Genomic DNA, 21,592 nt, shown 5'->3' on the forward strand with positions numbered 1-21,592 from the left:
GGGATGCACCCAGCCTTGGCCCGACCTGCACACACTCACAAACAGAGACAAAAACAAGGCAAACCGGCAATCAAACAGCAAATAAAGAATGCAATGAAATAAATGAAAACAGCAATACCACCCCTGCTCCCCTTACGGTGATTACACATTAAATACAACAAAACACAAACAAAACACACACAGTAAATCATGAAAAACATTAGTGAAAAATGGCAATGGATGAAATGTAATGATGAAAATAGATAGTCCAGAGATCCGTACGTTGAATGGGAATGTAAAGATAGTCCTACCGCTAGTTCCTGAAATGGTTCAGGAGCGCTCCTTTCTTTGCAGGATGGCCATGAATCCACTTACAGTCCTCATGTACACAGGCAGATGGCAGACAATCCAGTTGGCAACCACGAAACAATCCAGGACAAAACGAATAAGTACAGGTAACCCAACAGAAGACAGACAGACAGACAGACAGAAACTTGAAACACAAATTACAAAAGCTTTTTTTTGCTTTTGGTCACCGGCCCCCATTTTAAAAGCCGCACCGACATCCTTTGACACCAACAGCCCCAGCACCCTCAGTAGAAAACCAATCACAGCCACTGCACTGACTGCTGGGAGTTGCAATTTCAAATTCTATTGGCTGCTTTCACCATCCCAAGCTGCGTTTTCCTCTATAGTTGCTTCCTGTTCTCTCTACAGTACAGTATTGCCACAAAAAAGCCATGAAAATTGCGGAGGATATTTGCGGTTTCCGCTAACAATTATTAGCTAGGTTCTAAGGAAAAATACGCGAATGACTGAAGCCGCGAACTCTGAACCGCGACTTTGCGGGGGTCTGCTGTATTTCTTAAGTGAAAAAATGCTGTCCTAGTAATGTGATTAATATGTGATATAAAATTCAGCTCAGAGTCAATAGTTACCCCTAAATTCTTCGGTATACTTCAATAAGGGCGCGCACAAAAAGGCGAGCTTCAAAAGGGCGACCTCAATTGGACGCGGCGAATAAAGGCGCGCGTAAATAAAGGTGAGCTTCAAAAGGGCGACCTCAATTGAGCGAATGTTTTAATATTCTTGATTTCACCTTTTTATACGTTCAATCATTGCCTTTACCTAATAATGGCCCTAGTGTGTGCTTGGTGTGTTTGTGTGTGTCCTGCGGTGGGTTGGCACCCTGCCCGGGATTGGTTCCTGCCTTGTGCCCTGTGTTGGCTGGGATTGGCTCCAGCAGACCCCCGTGACCCAGTGTTCGGATTCAGCGGGTTGGAAAATGGATGGATTTTCTGTAATAATTTTGTTGCGTTTGCCTTTATTCGCTGCGCCCAATTGAGGTCGCCCTTTTGAAGCTCGCCTTTATTTACGCGCGCCTTTATTCGCCGCGCCCAATTGAGGTCGCCCTTTTGAAGCTCGCCTTTTATTGCGCGCCCTTATTGAACAGAACCAAATTCTTTACCTCCGTCTTTACTTTTAATCCTAATGCACCAAGTTTATTTCTAATAACTTCATTATGTACATTTTTGCCAATCACTAAAATTTCTGTTTTCTCTTTATTTAGTTTGAGAAAATTTCTACTCATCCATTTAGAAACACAAGTGAGATATTGTGTCAGTGAATCAAGAGGGTCGGGGTCATCAGGCGCTATTGATAAATATAGTTGTGTGTCATCAGCATAGCTGTGGTAGCTCACGTTATGCCCTGAGATAATCTGACCTAACGGAAGCATGTAGATCTAAAGGAACCAAACACTTATCTCCATTTACACCTGTGTGTATTCATTATGAGCTATCCAGTTTAATAAAATATTTGGAATGAAACTGAAGAGAAGAAAGTGAAGGACTAAGAATTAATCATCCACTTCAACCTACATTTGTATATTTCTAGTAAGAAAAAAATTACAATATAAGAATGACCTGACATGACAGAATGAAACACTAATAAGCCATACAGTTAAATAAGATCTGTTATTGGCAAGAATTGGTTTCTAACTGAGCAATTGGGTTAGAACAAAAACTTGCAGCTACTGTGGCCCTCCAGCGCCAACTCTGCAAGTTTCTGCCTCTGCATTTCTGTTGCTGTCCTCAGGGTGTCACTGTAGGCACCCTGAGTTCAGCAGACATCTGGCAGTCAGCTTAGAGAAACGACAGATTATCTAATTAGGGGAATGAGAACAGAGCACACAGGGATGTTTTCATTTATTTAGTTGAAGTGTGGTTTGCTGTAAAAAAATAAATAAATAAAAGCAAAATGATGAAAGTATCTGCCAACACAGCTGTTGTCACTGTCAAATTCTCAGGTTTAGAAGACTTTTCTTTTTGCTCAATCCATTCCGGCACTGCTCTTCAAGTGGTTTACGTTGACACGCTTGAGTTTGTGCCCTGCAGTTGACTGCCATCCTGCAGGAGGACTAGTCCCCGTGACAAGTTAGAACTGGGATGTTATTTCTGACAAGATATTTTTTTATTCAACATACACACACACATTTTGTCCATTTGATTTTTGCAGGGAGATGGAGCCACCCAACAAACAGCTAGGCAGAAAGTTACATCCGTACCCTTGCAATTAATGCATTGGTATTACCAATGAAAACATGCAGACTGCCCACAAAAGACAATCTGGACGACCAGTGTCATGGTACAGAGTTGTATTGCTATTCAGAAATGTTTCTTTTCACCATAGACATATGGAATAAGTGATCAAGTAGTGTGGTAGACTGTAGGACTTTAGGGACCTTCAGAGCTTGACCTGATGTTGTTTTAGTGGAAAATAGTGGATAGGACTGGCAAGCTTTGTTGGGCTGAATGGCCTCTTCATGTCTAGATTTTTGTAATGTTCCAAGACAGGCCATTAAGTAGGCTAACGGAATGTCAGGATATATAGTGCCCTGCTGTGTAGAGTATGAGTCCAAGGAGGGTCCATTCAGGCTTTATAACACACTGGTTGGACCTCATATGGACAAATGTGTGCAGGTTTGGTTTACAAACAAGACATCACAGTGCTAGAAAAAGTCCAGAGAAGAGCAACTGGGATGATTCCAGAGCTACACGGTTTGAGTTATTGAGTTTGAGATTGGGAGGAGACGTGACTGAAGTGTTCAAAATTATGAAGAGAATTAGTCCAGTGGCTTGAGACTGTGACTTTAACAGTTAGAACACGAGGACACAGATGGACACTTGTTAAGGATAAATGTCCACACAAACGTTACAAAGTTTTTCTTCACACTGAGAACCATAGACACGTGGAATAAGTAGAGATATGTGCTCATGTCCTAAACTTCTTAATTTGCATTGGAAAGCAAGTAATGTAAATTATTGAGACGAAGGAACGCTGTTTTAACATAAAACATTTCTATTGCCACTGAAGTTTCTTTCCTCCCCAATGTCTTTGCACCTTTATGTTTGGCTTTATAGTATTTTCTAGCGTTCACTCCTATTTTGATTTTAATCTACTAGGGTTTGGAGATATTTCATGCATGTCACTTTTTTGTATCAAATTCATGTTACCAATATAACTGATGACATCCAACGCTCTGAACATAACTGAAACACCAGAAATGGTCTGACTGCTTCAAAGTTTTGCTCTATCCCATATACTTTAAATCAAAAAGGGAAATAAAACTGCTGGTTGCATTTTATACAGAGATGATGTTAAAGAAAAGAAAGTAAAAAGCAATCAAGAGAGGGAGCACTTGACCTTTTACCTGACAGCAAGGTAAATACTTGTATTGACCTCCTTCTTCTTGACACCCACTGCACGCCCAACCTACCTGGAAAGGGGTCTCAGTTTGAACTGCCTTTCCCAAGGTTTCTCCAATTTTTTTTCCCTACAAGGGTTTTTTTGGGAGTTTTTCAAGGCTGGGGGGCTGTCAAGAGGCAGGGCCTGTTAAAGCCCATTGCGGCACTTCTTGTGTGATTTTGGGCTATACAAAAATAAATTGTATTGTATTGTAAATATTGTAGTAGAACTTTTAAATTGTCTTCAATGCTGTAGACACATTCCCTAAACCCCCTTAAATGATCTTCCTTTCACTTTGCCATATTCCACATGCACTTTGCTATGCTTTGTTATGATTCTTTTAGCCCCCTTACTACTATCAAAAAATAAAGACAGTTTGAAAATTATGGGGTAACCTCCAGGGACAGAAGCTGACGCAATACAACACGTTTGCAATGGCTTATGTGTAATTCAAATATGCACAGCAGAGCACTCTGCTGTTAGTCTAGTTAAAGTCAAAGTCAAATGAACATGGATGCTGCACTGCAGGGTTGCACCATTGTTGAACAATGCACTGTTGTGATTCTTTGAGAGTGAAAAACTGCTGAAATTCACCAAAGGATGTCGCTTTGTGAAGATCAGTAAGCTGTCTGGGTACCCATCTTGTGCAAACATTACGGTACCCCAAGCCATCATGCACTATGGCATGAATAGTTCAAGAGCTGATATCCAAATGTGCAGCAACTGCAGACAACAAGATCTGTCGGTCTTCTCTGATGAAGAAGGCATTCGCCATCTCGATGTGGGCTTGTGTGCACAGAGCTAATGGTCGACTAGATTGAGCTATGTCAGTCACGCTTGCTCTGCACGCTTTAAACCTTTCTACCCATTCATAAACGTTTCATTCAGTTATGCTAACATCCTTCGATGAATTTCAGCAGGTTTTCCTCCATCTGCCTAATGAAATCGATACGGACGCTCGTCTAAAAATGCTGAAAGATTATCTTCACGTTGCTACCTTCTGTGCAGCTGCTTCGTGAAGCGACATGCTGCACGGTGCTTCGCATACTTAAAAGCTTGAAGGGCACATATTGATTTTGGACTGTTTGTTTTTCTCTGTCTCTCTCTCTCCCTGCTCCTGACGGAGGGGGTGTGAGCTGCCGCCTTCAACAGCTTTGTACCAGCGGTGCTTCACATACTTAAAAGCCAAACAGCCCTATTGATTTGTTTGCTTTCCTCTCTTTCTGACAGTCTGTGCTCCTGACGCGCACTCCTTTGAAGAGGAAGATATGTTTGCATTCTTTTAATTGTGAGACAGAACTGTCATCTCTGTCTTGTCATGGAGCACAGTTTAAACTTTTGAAAAAGAGACAAATGTTTGTTTGCAGTGTTTGAATAACGTTCCCATCTCTCTACAACCTCCTGTGTTTCTGCGCAAATCTGTGACCCAAGCATGACAATATAAAAATAACCATATAAACATATGGTTTCTACTTCGCGGATTTTCTTATTTCGCGGGTGGCTCTGGAACGCAACCCCCACGATGGAGGAGGGATTACTGTATTAAGATAAGGCTCCATCAGCCCCCTAGTGGCATAGAAGGGAATGTCACAAGTTAAAAAAAACGTAAACAGAGGTGCTCTTTAATGCAGACTGTATGTAAGTTTATACGTTTACTGGGACGTTAATGTCACATGTACACAATATAGTAAAATATTTACTTGCATGTGCTAATCAGTGTGCAAATCAAAACAATTTATTTTATTTATTTATTTGGGTTGGCACAGTGATTAGCACTGTCGCTTCACTGATCAATCATCCAAAGTTTGAATCCTGAGTCTGGAGTTTTCCCATTCTCTAGGTTTTCCTCCAGTTTAATCAGGAATTCCTAATTAGCCCCATGTGCATCTGAGTGGGCCCTGAAATTGACTGGCATTCTATCCAAGGTTGGCCGCTGCACTTTGACTGATGCAGGATTTTGTGGGCTTGAGCTTATTGTTTTGTTATTCTTTTTTATTTATTTGTTTGTTCTCTCTCTCTCTCTGTATCTTTTTCTCACAGGTATCCAAAGAGTAAGACGATTAGCAGAAAACACAAGATACTTCCGTCAGAGGCTGAATGAAATGGGCTTCATCATATACGGGCACGAGGAATCCCCTGTGGTCCCGTTGCTGCTTTTCATGCCGGGCAAAGTAGGGTATGTGCTACATGTGAATTTGAAGCAGAAACATCTGGAGCATGTTCAGTTGATTGTGTGCTTGTGCCTCCTCCTCCTCTCACATGCCCCATACTGATGTTTTCCACTACACCGGGTTCTTTTTCTTAGAAGTTTTCTCTCAAAGCCACTCTGCACTTTTGTACCTGTTGAGCTCGTTACAGATGTTAACAGTTCCCTCAGTTAAATCTGAACATCTGGAGAGGAGACTTCCACCCGTAAAGGCTCTCCTAGATTACTCCTGATCCATTAGTTTCGGCTTATGAAGAGAGAAAACAAAAAATTATACACAGCTGCTTAGATGTCAGAAGCCCCTAAGGCTCAGGATCATTCCTTCAGCATACAACACTCAGAGTATCGAGGTTTAGCTTTAGTAGTTAGTCCAGCCATCCATTTTTTAAACTGCTGTTTCCATTTCAGAGCCTAATATTGGCAGCATATGAAATCAGAAAGCAGCCTTGGATACAATAATCAGTATGTCACAGGGCACACATGTACCCCGACTCAGCAAGCCAGTTTAGAGAGGAAAAACAGCATCATATGCACATCTGTGAGATGTGACAGGTAACAACTTACATAGTCATGAGCAGAATAGGCACACTTCACAAAGAAAGGGCAATGATGGAATTGAGCTGTAAGACAAGAGCGCTAACCACCGCGGCACTGCGCCTTCTTCGTGGAATTCGTCTGTAGAGCTACCTATTTTATAAAGTCCTTTTCTATCTGTCTTATGCTTTTCAAATCAATTGCACAGAGCCTTTCATGTCCATCTGTCTATGATATGTAATGCTTTCCATATCTGTTTACCTATCTGTAATATAGTGCCTTTTATCTGTCATATAGTGAGTTTCATGTCACTTAATCGATAAAATATTAATGTCTGTCTCTTTGGTAATCTATCATATACTGGTTTCCACATCTATATATGCCTGTCTATTAGTTCATTTACTAACACTTCTCAAACAAACAGCATTAATGGAATTATGCTGTAGGACGGTAGAACTAACCTCTGCATCACTGTGCCCTCTTTATGGAATTGGTGTATGCAGTTATGAATTTTATAAAGTTCTTATTTATCTATTATATGCTTTTCATATCAGTTATCAGGAGCTTTTCATGTCTATCTGTCTATGAAATGTAATGCCTTCCATATCTGTTTATCTACGTGTAATATAGTGCCTTTTATCTATCATATAGTGACTTTCATGTTTATCTGTTATGTGCTGCTTTGCATATCAATTTTAAAGAGCATTTCATGTCTCTCTATCTGTAAACTATTAATGTCTTCCATATTTGTGTCTATCATATAGGGACTTTCATACCTATTTATCTATTACTTCACTTACTAACACTTCACAAAGAAAGAACAATAATGGATTGGAGCTGTAGAACAGTAGCACTAAAATTGTGTCACTGTGCCCTGGTGTACGCTGTTATCTCCTTTATAAAGTCCTAATCTAATTGTCTATGATATGGTGCTGATCAACCACAACATTAAAACCACTAACAGGTGAAGTGAATCCCATTGATTATCTCATTACAATGGCACCTGTTGTTGGGTGGGATATATTAGAGCAAGTGAACAGTCAGCTCTTGAAGGTGATGTGTTGGAAAATGGGAAAGCATAAGGATCTGAGTGACTCTGACAAGGGCCAAATTGTGATGTCTAGATGACCAGGTTAGAGCATCTCCAAAATGGCAGGTCTTGTGGGGTGTTCCTGGTATGTGGTGGCTAGTACCTACCAAAAAGTGATCCGAGGAAGGACAACTGGTGAACTGGCAACAAGGTCATGGGTGCCTAAGGCTCATCAATGTGCATGGGGAGTGAAGGTTAATCTGTCTGTTCTGATCCCAGAGAAGAGCTACTGTAGCACAAATCGCTAAAACACTTGATGTTGGCCATGAAGAAAAGGTGTCTGAACACACAGTGCATCTCAGCTTGTATGTATGGGGCTCCAGACCGGTCAGAGTGTCCATGCTAACCACTACCCACTGCTAAAAGTGCCTACAATGGACATGTGAGTGTCAGGACTGGCCATTCCCAGTCTATCTGTTTATCACTTTACACGTCTTTTCTCTATTTCATATAGAAACAGCTGATTGTGGTCTGTTAACTGTCTTTTCATGTGGAATCCAATATTTACAATGAAAGGTGCTGAGACTGTGTAGCATATTGAAGTACATTATAAGGAGCTTTGTGATAATTCTTGCCATATATATGTATAACATTGCTTTGGTGCAGTGGCTTTGCCCTCCACCACTATTATTGTTACTTGACTGACACCTTAATCCATGGCACCTCACATTTGATATACAATTGGCTACAGTTCTTTTGTTTTTTCCAGTTGAGGACAGGCAGGTGAAGTGACTTGCTCATGGTCACACAGTGTCAGTAGTGAGATTTGACTCCATGACCTCAGGGTTTGTAGTCCAAAGTCCTAACCACTATGCCAAACTGCCTGCCGGTTTCCCTCCCTCCATCTCAAACTGGCTCTTTATGCATTAGGCTAGCTGGTTACTCCGACTTGGTCCAGAAGGAGGACTGAAGGTGTATCCATTAGAGACGCCTGCGAAGGCCTGGTGCCTACTCCAGGTTTGGAATTCACTTTTCACCCAGAGGTGCAGGGATATGTACGAGCACCCCAAGGTCCTGATCCGGATAAGTGTGTTTAAAGTTAAAGAGATGTTTGCTTCTAACCCTGCTGTGTCACAGCACTAACCATCAAGGATGCTTTATAAAACACTGGTTTACTTTTTAATAGGTACATTATAGCGAGCTTTGTGACAACAAATGTGCTTTGGTATCCAAAAAGTTAAGTTAATTTGAAAATGTGTTCACTACTACAGCAATGCACTGTTCTTCAAGGTTGGACTAGCAACCAATCCACGGCTGATTCCTAACTTGGACCCCCTGCTGTTTGTGCAGTCTCGGTGTCTTGTAACTCTTCTGTGGGTTCAAAAATGGATGGATGTACAGAGAATCATGTTCTGAGTACAGCTGTTGCCTCTCAATCAAAGTCTGAAAGCTGTCATATATGAAATAAAGAAGGAGAGATAAACATTAGAAAGCACCCTATCTGCTTGCATATGACATGCTGGCCCATTGATGTCTCAAACATGTCTCTTAAGAAGGGACGGTTAAAAGTACAGATCAAGGAGTGTTTGAGCAGTTTGCATTTTTTGTTCACAATTCCTCGCCCAGTGCCTGAAACTTTCCAGAAGTGTTTTTAAGCAAGTGCGGGGCCAGTAGACCCCAAATTAGATCCATGTGTTTTCTGCCAGCATGCCGTGGAGACCTGGCAGATCCAGCTGTTGCATGTTTCTGTACCAGTTAACCCCCCCCCCCCCCCAATCCATATTGCCAGGAATTACACTGGAATGCCAAATGCTGGGCTCTTTCTTCTTTTCTTCGCCAGTATTGAGCAAGATGCTGAAGACACAGACAGCACATTGTTTGGCTCAAGAGACGTCATACTCAGAAGCATTTTTTTGGTGGTGTACTTTAGACAGATGTCATCTCTTCCACCCTGCATGGGGTGAAACGTAAATAACAGATTGCAGATTTGCACTCACGCTAATGCAGCTCTCACAAGAGAGCCTCCCTAGGGCAGCAGCACACCACCCGCCACCCACTGTGGGGCTTAGCCTTCATTTTGTTATACTTCCAGTGGCTGTCAATGCAATCAGTAACATTCCATAAGGTGCTAGATGGATATGAAAGATACTATATGACTGACTGACTGACTGACTGACTGACTGACTGACTTTATTTGTTCCCAAGGAGAAATGAAAACTTGTCGTATAGCAGCCTTTTTCCAGTAGCTCTACCTTTTCTCTCTTTTTTTGATTAGCTTTATTTTATAATGAATGTTATTAATTAGTAATGTTAACATTTGGCCTCCAGGTTGTTTCTGGTTACTTTAAATTTTAAATGGATTTTTAAATTGAATTGAAGATATGCTGCTGTCATCGCAGACCCAAACTATTGCTTGTCTCAGCTGTCTTTTTGGACAAGCTGTAAACTTGAGAGCTGAGGTTGAGCATAGTGGATCAAATGGTACCTTTCATCTACAGCATCTGAGTATGTAAGAGACTCTGAGGAATGTAAACTGGAATATATTGAATATTCCCATAGTCAGTCGGTAGCACTGTGATTACTATTACCAAAGAAACTATCTCACCTCGTATTGGAGGAGCATCTCGTCCAAGGCCGGTAAAGTGAAGATCCAGAACAAGGATAAAAATGTATTGTGGAAAGAATTAAAAACTGGCCAACCTCTAGATGCTATTTAATTCTGGACAACTTTTCATCTGATATGATCAGACAATGGCAAGACCAGCTATGAAGTATAGAGTGGAGACATGGGCAGAGATGAAGTTAGACGTGGCAGAAATAAGAATGTTGAGATGAATGTATAGAGTTACAAAAAAGGACAGAATAAGAAATGAGACAATCAAAGGTACAACAAAAGTGGGAGAGATACCGTATACAGTATAAGAAAGTACAGGAAAGTAGGCTGAAGTGAAATGAACGTATGATGAGTGTTTTAAGTCATAGAATACAGCCGTAATTCAGGGAGTTCTGCAGGGCTCTGTTTTAGGGCCACTTCTTTTTCTCATCTACATCTTCCCAATAGGTTATATCTTTCAAAACCATGGTATTAGATTTCATTGTTATGCTGATGACACACAGCTTTTTTATTCACTAAATACACTGCTATTTTCCTTCCAAATACTCTTATGGCATGTCTCCAAGACATAAAGTCATGGATGACTCCCAGATTTCTTCAATTAAATGGCAATAAAACTGAGGTGCTCCTCATTGGTTCTAAATCTACACTCACTAAGGTTAATCATTCTTCCATTTTAATTAACAACACAATCACAAACATTTCTTGCCAGGTTTAGACCTGGGTGTTATTCTAGACAGTACCCACTCTTTTTCTTCCCATTTAAATGATGTTTCTCAGACTGCCTTCTAGCATCTCCAAAATATCTCTAGACTTCGTATTGTTCTTACACAACACAGTACTGAAGTATTGGTTAATGCCTTAGTCACTTCACGTATAGATTACTGCAATACTGTTTGGCAACCCTAAAAAACTTATACAAAATTCTTCTGCCAGGATAATAACCTGCAGTTCTAAATCCACTGAACACATTTCACCTATTCCCTCCTAACTTCACTGGCTGCCTGTTTACTACTGAATATACAAAATACTGCTCTTGACATTTCAAGCTCTCCACAATCTTTCTCCTCTCTTACTGATCTCCAACAAACTTACACTCCCTCTCGCTCCCTCGGGTCCTCATCTGCAGCTCTACTTTCTGTACCACACATCAAACTCTGTTCTATGGGAGCTCAAGCATTCTCTCATAGTGCCCCTCAACTCTGGACTTCTCATATCCGTCAGCTAGACTTAATAACACAATTAAAACCTGCGTTCAAAACATTTCGTTTCAAACTGGCATAACAACTATGAGTTTATCACAGTTACAGCCAGTTACCTTTGATGTTTGTTACTACTTTTATACCCTTATTGCTATTTGATTTCATATAGATCCTTGCTTGATTTCATTGTAAGGTGACCCTAAGTGCTAAGAAAGGAGCCTATTAAATAAAATGTACTATTAGTATTCTTTTTTTTCATTATTATGAGGAGAGACCATGAATATGTAGGTAAAAAAAGTGATGGAAATGAATGTACAAGTGGGAAGAGAAAGGGAGGGAGGCAAAGCAGAGGTGGATGGATGGATAAAGTAAAAGAAGATCTGAAGGAAAAGGGCTGCAGGACTGAGTTCAATGGAGAAGGTTGACCGACCCCATATTGAAGTTGGAAAAGACAAAGGAGAAGACGAATGCTCAGACAGAGTGGAAAAAGCAGGAGAGTATCTGGAGACTTACTTGAATGAGAAGTATAAGACACAAGCACATTACAATTAAAGCTGGTATGTGTGATCCAGACTATGACATGCTGACTGAATGCGTCCATGTCACTGCCCACGAGGGGGTTGCATCATCCTTTTGATGTTTATTTCTAAAATTGGCAACTGAAGTGATTCACACTGATATCAGCACTCTAATGGTGTCACGCTGAACAAACTTCTAACAGCCTGTTCCCATTGTGGACACAACCATCTGGACCTTCTGCATTCAGACATAAATGCCTTCAAATGTACCTTTGGACAGGTTTGACCATCTTACTGCCACCTTCACGTCTGTTATGGACTGCAGCAGCTTTCCACTATCCAAGCAAGAAGGTCTTATCTGTGTTTGGGGATTTGTTCTTTGTTATCTCTCTATTATAAAAGAAAATCTTGAGACGAGACTATTACCAAGAGATTTTTTCAATTTGGTCCTTTCACCTCTCATTTGTGTGAATGCTTTTGTCAGACACAGTTCCTGCGCTCTCATTTCTTATAAATTTTTACATTTTCCTCACTTTAAGTTCCCAATAAAAGAAGACTTAATATGTCCAAATCTTATTGAAGAATTTCATCCCAAAGGGTTACCAACAGAAGAAATGAGTGCATGGGCAATCCTAGCACTGAGAAACGATGAACTCAAACAAATTAACCCAAAAATCGATGATTGTTACACAACAAATTGGTTAAATGCGCATCAATAGACTATGCTGAAAGAGTTGGTGGTGATGGTGCAGAAGATGAAAACATCAACTTACAATATTGCGTAGAATATCTACAACCATTAACACCACCTGGTCTTCCACTGGCCAAAGTGCTGTTGAAAGAAGGATGTGTCGTAATGTTATTGTGTAAATTATGTCTGAGTGATGGGCTATGCAATAGGACAAGATTAGTTGTATTCAAAATTGGTCAAACAATTCTAACATGCGACAAGAAAGGTAATGTAGTACATCTTCAACGGGTAACATTAGACACCAAAGGAGATCTTGATATGCCATTCGTATTAAAACATTTACAGTTTCCCATTAGAACAGCTTTTGCTATGACAATTAACAAATCACAGGGACAAACATTCAAAAAAGTCAGTTTATTTATTAGAAAGAAAGCAACGATATTCACTCACAGGCAGTTATACGTTGCATTGTCACGATGTAAGTACAAACACGGAATCAAAATTCAATGCGATATTGAAGAAAAGTTAATTCCAAATATTGTTTTTACTGAAGTTTTACAGTAAAAGTGGAAGTTTAAAAAGTATTTGCGTGTTAATTTCAAAGCCAATAGAATGAAAACATATAACACAACAAATACCTCTAACGCAACATGAAACACAATATTCTTTCAATTTATTATGTTTTACTATTTTTTACTATGGTTAATTAGATCTATTGCCCATATGTAACAATTCCCATGAAAATAACAATCTCTTTAAATTGTACATCCGCTTCCCCATACGCGAGCGTCAGAGCCTCGAAGTAGCTAGCGCGTAGTGCCTGCACGGGGGTTGGCAAGCGAAGCAAGCAGGGGGCAGTGCCCCCTAGTATTATGTAAACATATTTTTTTTACCTCTTTCTCTCTCTGTCTCTCAAGCTTCTGTAAAGTTTAAATTTCCCTTTGGGGACAAATAGAGCATCTACTCCTATCAATGTATTTAGTACTAAAGTATTACTTTCTTGGAATGTTACCTTATTTAGTTTATTGTAACAACATAACTTGAGATAAAATTACAGATGGCATCAAAATTTGAAGAACAATGAATACTACGGCTAGCAACAAACACTTTTTTAAGGGCCTGGACAACCCCTAGAAGCCTAAATGGAGTTTAATGTCGAAAAGAGCAAATGCAAAACAAATTAGGCCGACCTACAGGGAACAGGCAATGAAAAAGAATCCCAGAAATGTGCAGAGGCAGTGAAATAAAATGTTAGGGTAGGTTGTAAAAAATGTTGAATATAAATCAAGGAAGGTTATACTTAAAAGCTCTATGTGTGTGCAGTTCTGGATACCATGCTACAAAAAAAAGATGCACCAAAAAGAAATGCAGAAAAGAGCCTTTGTGATCTTGTACAGAGACTTCTGTGAGTGTTATGGTAGCAACGGAAGAGAAGTCATTAAAACAGTCAAGAGCTTGAGATAAGTGCCCGTATTCATCAAGCATCTCAGAGTTACTTTTCAGAATTTAACTAAAAGTTTGTCATGGGTAAAAAATTGTCCTACCCCAGAAGAGAACATGACAAGTATTTATGAAGTGTCCTCCACCCACTTCTAGTGAGGAGTGGGACATCACGTTTCTTGGAAGTAAAGATGACATATTATAGTTTTCTGATACTAACCTTAAGGCCCCAGCACAATAAAAATACAGGGGAACCTCGGTTTGAGAGTAACTTGGTTTACGAGTGTTTTGCAAGACGAGCTAAAATTTTTAATAAATTTTGACTTGACAAACGAGCGAGGTCTTGCAGTACGAGTAGTATGTATACTCTTTGTGTGCTGAGCGTCATGTGATCACAACTGAGCTGATGGTTCTGCTCTCTCTCTCTCTCTCGCTGTGGGATTGTGGGCAATCGTCTCCTATTCTCCGTCTGAGTCGGCGTGCCTCACTCATATAGTCAACATCCGTACGAGCGTATACTGTTTACTACAGCATTGTGACTCTGTGTGTGTGTGTGTGTGCGTGCTGTGATGTGCGAGTCCCTGTCATGCGCACCAAACCAAAGTCTCAGTACTTTAGCTTTATTCAGCTTGAAATAGCAACAGCGCAGTTATTTATTGTAGCAGGATCTGCCACTGTCCTATACACAGACACAGTAGTCAGGCAGGGTCGTGGCCAAGTAATACTGGGCCCTGCGCATTTATAATGTTCCTTGTTCCTTGTATCACCCATCGACGGCAGGCACTTATAGCATGTCCGCATCGCCGCTTTTACAGCGAACTGCTACAGCGCTGGGAGACTCCGATTGCTTTGGGACGCTCTTCCGCGTGTCGTCCCGTTGGGTGGAATCCCACAACAGTTTAGAAACTCACTCACACTAGCCATGATTCTTTTCAAAGTTAAAGTGCAGGTTAATTTGTTTTATGTATTTTTGCTTTATATTTTGTATTAAACATTTGTATATGAATAGTTTTGGGTTTGGGTGGAATGAATCATCTGAGTTTCCATTATTTCTTATGGGAAAATTCACTTTGACATACAAGTGCTTTGGACTGCGAGCACGTTTCCGGAACGAATTATACTCGCAAACTGAGGTTCCACTGTAATAGTAATAATCAGGAGAAGAAGAACAAGGAGGAAATAAGATAGAATACTGCACTAAGCTGCATATAATTGTTGCCAACATCAAGAATTATACTGTAATAAGTAGTGAGACGGAAAGACCGAGACCCACACACACACACACATCGAATGAGAGTAAAGCCTGATAACAGGCACGTTTACTTACCAATGAATGATTCACAGTCGTACTTTCAAAAGAATCAGCTTCCCACTGTTACAGCCATGGGAAACACCTGGTAAAGTGCCAGTTATACTCCGATTAGCCATGGCAATTCTTGCTCTGTTTCTGAGGTTGTGTTCACTCTTCCAGTGTTCCCAATTATTTTCCAGATTGCGGTGCCATGTTCCTCTCCATGATTCTCCCCTTATCTTCTGTGAGGCTCTATTTATCCAGTGCCCCAGGAGTCAGTGCCTGCCTTCTTGAATCTTTCAGGGCATGTAAAGTGGATTTCGAATATTCTGCGTGTTTGTGAAATGTAAATCTCAGCAGATCTGTGTGGCTTTTTGCTGTCAATCACCCATCCGGCCTGCCTATCCTCAGGGTAATATGCTGACTACTACAATGCAGTTTGCCTCCAAGACCACCTGTGTGTTGATACTGTGATGTCGCTTGTGATTCACATTTGTGTGCTTATCCACACTTGGGGCACTGATCTTTAAGGGTGTGCCAACAACCACACCAACAACTCCAGGAAAACTAGTGCTCTGCATAAATGCAGCTTGCTTTAAAATTATTTTACATGTGGAGTGCTTTGGTAACGTAGTAATCTGTGTAATACTTCACTTCTTATAAGGGTGTTCAAAGTTTGATATCAGAATTCGAGAAATCGCTGGTTGTGAGTTGCCCAAATCATCACTATTCCAAAGCTACATTTTCCCCGTGGCCAAAAAAAGATATAACCTTACCAACATTTTCATTTTGCCTGACAGTTCATGGGAGTGATATCACGTGATGTAGAAGATCTGTTATGAATTTTATTCCATCTTTTGTCAAATCGATATCATTTTACAAGTTGCTTGTTGTTCGGCTTTTCCAAAGCCTCCTGCCTTTCCCAGGATGTGCATTCTGATCTCGGCCTGTGCGCCAACTTCTGGCAGCTCATATCAAATTCAAACAGCTCAGGAGGAGTAGTTTCTTAAGTTAGAATAATTGATAAAATGATTTTACTCCTTCTTTGAAGAGTAGCACCAATTTGCATCACTTTACGATTTTGGAGCCATTTAAGACCGTTTTCCAATTCTGAGACACTTGCTAAATACCAGCACAGGAACCTAAAGAAAATGTCGAAAATCCAACTTGTACCCAGCATTGTTATCGAAAACAAAAGATCCGTCAGTTTCTGCATAATTATAGGAACAGACAAACTGACACTGTAGCTTAATAAAGGAAAATTTGAATAGAAAAAATAGAGGAAATAAAAAAATTAAAAAAACGAGAGAGTACTAATCTCATTCAAGTCCATTAAACAACTTGTGATCTTCCCACATTAATGTAGTGGAATGAGCAGGAATACATCAACCATGTAAATAAATAAGAAATTCAATTAACAACTATAAAGAAAGCAAACTGGTCTTCCAAGACATGAGTTTGAGTCACCAAAATTCAGACAATCATCATGTCCCTCTGTGTACCAGTCAATTTGTTCCTACAGGATTAGCACTTTCTCTATAAACATTGATATTTCCTATTATTTGTCCTATCTAAAATTTCCTTTCTTAAGTTATAGTGCCTTTTGTGTGTGCCATCTGTTGGAATGAAAAATGCAATGTGTTTTACTAGTTCACACAGTGAACTCCTTAGAATGGACGTGTTGAGAGTAACATTCTTGAGTGAGTGTGTCGTGTTTGACATCGTAAGTATTACGGACTGAATTCAGTTTAAATCAATGATTCTGCATTTAGATTTAAGGGCTAGATCAACAGTCCATCATTTACTGTGGACTGAGGCCAGCTAATAATGGCAGATTATATCAAACTACATATTGCAGACATGTGGTTCTACTCATTTCAATTAGATGATGCTTTTGCTCTAAGATTTAAGTGTTGGACCAGTAGATCACAATTTATCATGTGCCATGCGATCTAATATATTACAAAATTGAAATAAATAAATAAATCTGTAACAAACAACCATTTAGTTATTCGTTCATTTTTCAGACCTCCATTCCAGTAAACTTTCACAGAAATCCACAGCCTCCTCTTCAAGCATCAAATGCCAGGCAGGCCACCATTCCAATGAAGTAGGCAGAGTGGTGGCTCTGAGGCTAGGGATCTGCACTGGCAATCGGAAGGTTGCCGGTTTGAATCCCGTAAATGCAAAAAGGGACTCTGCTCTGTTGGGCCCTTAAGCAAGGCCCTTAACCTGCAATTGTTGAGTGCTTTGAGTAGTGAGAAAAACGCTATATAAATGCAAAGAATTATTAATTATTAAGTACATACTAGACCAACCAGTCAATCTCATGTGTGCCTGTGGTATGAAAATGACAATACGGGGATAATCCATGGGGACACAGGGAGAACATACAGCAAGTATGAAGGCTGCGATTTGAGCCTTTCATTCCATGCATAAAGCTTTTAGGTTATATCACACCTTTCTTGATGTCGCTGCTATTGGTAGGTCATTTTCTACAGGGCATAGCAAGATTGCTGTTAATAAGTAAACGTTTATATGGCACCTTTCATAATAAAGACATAATAGAGTGTTTTCCAAAGCAATTTTAACATTACAGTATGAACTCCTCACATTTGCCCAGGAGCATCTCTCCAGGTCAGACTAATTAAAGGTCAGGGGTCTCATTCGAAAGACCTATCTACATAAAATGCAGTGACCCTAAGTGATTAGAGTTACACCATCGCCCCTGAGTGGCGTCTTTGTGTCCTCAGCGCTCTGAACTAAATGTGAAGCCTCTCTTCTTTCCTTTGTTGCTTCTGGTCAAATCAGTCAAGTGTCGTCAGACGTGAGCCATGTTTAGATTGCAGAATAAAGGCGCCATAGGCTAGATGAGCTCTGTCAGTATTGTTTTATCTTGTAAGCTGAAACCGCCATTGTCGGAGCTCTGGGGCTGTAGAAACTGCTGCTGTCAAACCTTGTGGATACACATCTAGAGGTTTTTTTTACAATTCCTGTAGAATAATTGAGTAGACAAAATAGTTCAGTTCAGTTAATAGGGCGGCACGAAGGCGCAGTGGGTAGCGCTGCTGCCTCGCAGTTGGGAGATCTGGGGACCTGGGTTCGATTCCCGGGTCCTCCCTGCGTGGAGTTTGCATGTTCTCCCCATGTCTGCATGGGTTTCCTCCGGGCGCTCCGGTTTCGTCCCACAGTCCAAAGACATGCAGGTTAGGTGGATTGGCGATTCTAAATTGGCCCTAGTGTGTGCTTGGTGTGTGGGTGTGTTTGTGTGTGTCCTGCGGTGGGTTGGCACCCTGCCCAGGATTGGTTCCCTGCCTTGTGCCCTGTGTTGGCTGGGATTGGCTCCAGCAGACCCCCGTGACCCTGTGTTCGGATTCAGCGGGTTGGAAAATGGATGGAAATGGATGGACAAAATGAATTTTTACATGGAGTAACTTGTTAGTCTTTCCATACATGTTGCATTCTGGAACCTTCATTTAGGACACCAAAGGCAGCAGGAGCCCACCAGGTGGTACCAGTACTTTTACAGACACAGTGGAGCCAACTTAGAGACCCCATTGAATATTACTGAGGGTGGACCGGCACTATGTAGATTTGTAGCCATTCTGGTTGAAAGCATCTTTTGAAGTTCAATTGAGTCTGCCCTGCGCATAGACAGGTTGATAAGTATAGTGGAAACATCATTCTGTGGCCTGCTAGCGAGGGCCTGCCAGCCTCTATTTGTGCAGTCGTTCAGTTCATCTTGGTATTACACAGCACATTTTATGTGTCAAATTGCTTATATGCACTCATGGCTTAGCCTGGCTTCCCTCCACTCATGGCACTGACTCCCAGTTCTTTGCATTCCAGTGCTTTTGCTCGTGAGATGCTCAAGAGAAAAATTGGAGTGGTGGTGGTGGGATTTCCTGCAACTCCGATTACAGAGTCCAGGGCTCGCTTCTGTGTGTCTGCAGCTCACACACTTCCCATGCTGGACAAGGTGAGTTCATAATCCAACAGGTCTGCTCAGCTACTCTTCACTCGATGATTAACCAACCGACTCCTTTCTTTGCAGGTGTTGAACACGCTGAATGAGTTGGGAGACCACCTAGTTTTGAAGTACTCTCGACACACAAGGTCATCACGACCAGAACTCTACGACGAAACGAGTTTTGAGATGGATGATTAAATATTCCTTTCTTCTGTGGCTACCGAGCAGGAGGGAGCATCTGAAAATATGACATAGAGGGAATGTCTTGTCTATGAAGGGAACCTCTGTTGACGTGTGTGTTTCCGCTCCTGTGGGAAAGAACATGAGTGCATTGCACAGAATCACCCTTACGCAACTCAATCCCTAAATGACCAAAAAGAGGACAAAAGGCAGATGTTGTGCGGCTACCAGAAGGGCCTCCAGGCAATCAGCTCTGCAGTCCCAGTGATGTTCTTTCAGTCTGTTTAACCACACCTTTCCCACCTAACTAAGTATGAATGGTGGGCCGCACAAGGGGGTTATGCTGACAGCGGGACTGCTCAGTTTTTCTAAGCGATTGTCTCCTTTACAAAACACACAAAAACAACACATGAAGGGCACAAGCAAGGAGCCAAAAAAAACAGACCCCTCAAGGTGTGCCCGGAAACTTAGAGCTGCTAGCTGATTGGCATTTCAGCGGGTTTTTGTTTTGCTGCTTCCAGGAGGGGATAGACTGGAACTTTTTTATTATTAAATAGAATGAGAGACCCCATCAACTCATCCTCCTTTCCATTAAAGTGCATTTCCAACATCTGGCCTCTCACCTTCAACACGACCTCGTCCACCCCATGTGCTGCTGTGGCATTCTTGTCACACCTCATCCTTTCATCAAGCCCGGATGGGGTCACCTCAAACCATTTGATGGATTTTGTAATACCAAATATAAATAATGGATTTGGTCACAAAGGTAAAGATTCAGAATCAGACAGCACTGCAAGTGAAGCAAGGAGTCAAACGTCCAAGAATGTCTGCAGGAGACCGACCCACCCCCAAACCCCCCCAGTGTATGACCAGAAGAACACAAAGTGGGAATGAAGAAGGAATGTCCACAATTAAGCACAGCATCCCAATTCTCTGAATTTTATTTATTCATTTTTGTCATTTTACAGTAAATCACTTACATACTGTACAAAAGAAAGTTTGAGCAGCTTTGAAAAACGTCATGTGAGGAGTGGCAATGGACACTCTTTCTGCACGGTACAAGGTCCACTACTCTATTATTTTGTGGGATGTAAACTGGTGATGAAGATCGACAGACCAGTACTTCAGTTTCTTTCATAGTTCCGATCACTGCAGCCTGTGATCCAACAGAGTCAGTGTGTAGTATTAGACCATTTTATTTGTGTTATTCTGTGTATTCTGGTGTTGCGACTCATTAGAATTCAAATTTTTATGTTTGTTTATCATTGAGAATCATATTTACTAAGTTAAAATTTGTTAATGTTGTAAGAAACAAGACAGAGACCATCAAAGTATTGGGGCACTTTAGGCTAGGCTTTCCCCGTATAACTGGATGTCTATAAAGGTTTCAAAATAAACACGTGAACTACACACAAGAGTCTTCTTCAGAAGATTCAATTCACTGCGGTGCTTCCGGTCATGTGGCAACCAGGCAGGAAGAGGCGGGTTTGGGTGGACGAGCACCATAAGTGACGTAGGTGGAAGGGAGCTGTCAGTCTTTTGGCCTTCAGTGAGAGAAAGAACGTTATCACACAGCGCCATCTCCTGGACCGCTAGAGAATTACCATCACTAAAGCCGTTAAACAGTCTCCTAGGTGCAAGAGCGTGACAGTGTCTTTATTTACACACCATCTTTTGGCAGGTCATATGACATGGAGAACCACGTTAATGCCCCTTATGAAATGATTCATTACAAATTTTTTTGCGATGCTTTTATCACATTTTATATAGATTTTTTGTACCCATATTGGATTTTTTTCAGCACAAGGAATCCAGACAGGTTATTAGTTTTGGAGTTTAAGACATAAAGTTCTGAAAAAATTTTTTTGCCATTCTGACACCTTTTCTTTTGATTAGGGACACTGACATTTTGTGAGTCCAGTCTTCAGGATGCGGCTCCCAGTTGCCTGTGGGTATGGCCACAGAAGTCACAGCTCCGACACTGTTGACGTGACTGGTTAAAAGGTCAGCAGTGACATTATTTCCTCATCCAAGTCTGCAGATAAACACAACCTTTTGTTAGCGATTGTTAATGCTAAATGAAGAATCAGCACAGGAGAAAGTGCAAATGAATCGGAAGAAGTGACAGTCATTAACCAAAGCAAAGATTCTAACCATGAGTTTAAAAGAACATTAACCAGTCAAACTGTG

General features: G+C 41.0%; 1 protein-coding gene across 1 annotated transcript in view; it reads left to right on the forward strand.

Moving 5' to 3' along the window:
* The window catches only part of sptlc3 (serine palmitoyltransferase, long chain base subunit 3), a 136,056-nt gene extending 115,095 nt beyond the window's left edge, over nucleotides 1-20,961 (forward strand). Inside the window, exons 10-12 of the mRNA XM_028820904.2 lie at nucleotides 5,767-5,902; nucleotides 19,102-19,231; nucleotides 19,307-20,961. Of these exons, the coding sequence (XP_028676737.1) occupies nucleotides 5,767-5,902; nucleotides 19,102-19,231; nucleotides 19,307-19,420 (380 nt within the window). The 3' untranslated portion in view covers nucleotides 19,421-20,961. The remainder of the gene's footprint in view (nucleotides 1-5,766; nucleotides 5,903-19,101; nucleotides 19,232-19,306) is intronic.
* Nucleotides 20,962-21,592: the final 631 nt, after the last annotated feature.

This window comes from Erpetoichthys calabaricus, chromosome 15 (genome assembly GCF_900747795.2).
Source record: "Erpetoichthys calabaricus chromosome 15, fErpCal1.3, whole genome shotgun sequence".
Classification (NCBI taxonomy): domain Eukaryota; kingdom Metazoa; phylum Chordata; class Cladistia; order Polypteriformes; family Polypteridae; genus Erpetoichthys; species Erpetoichthys calabaricus.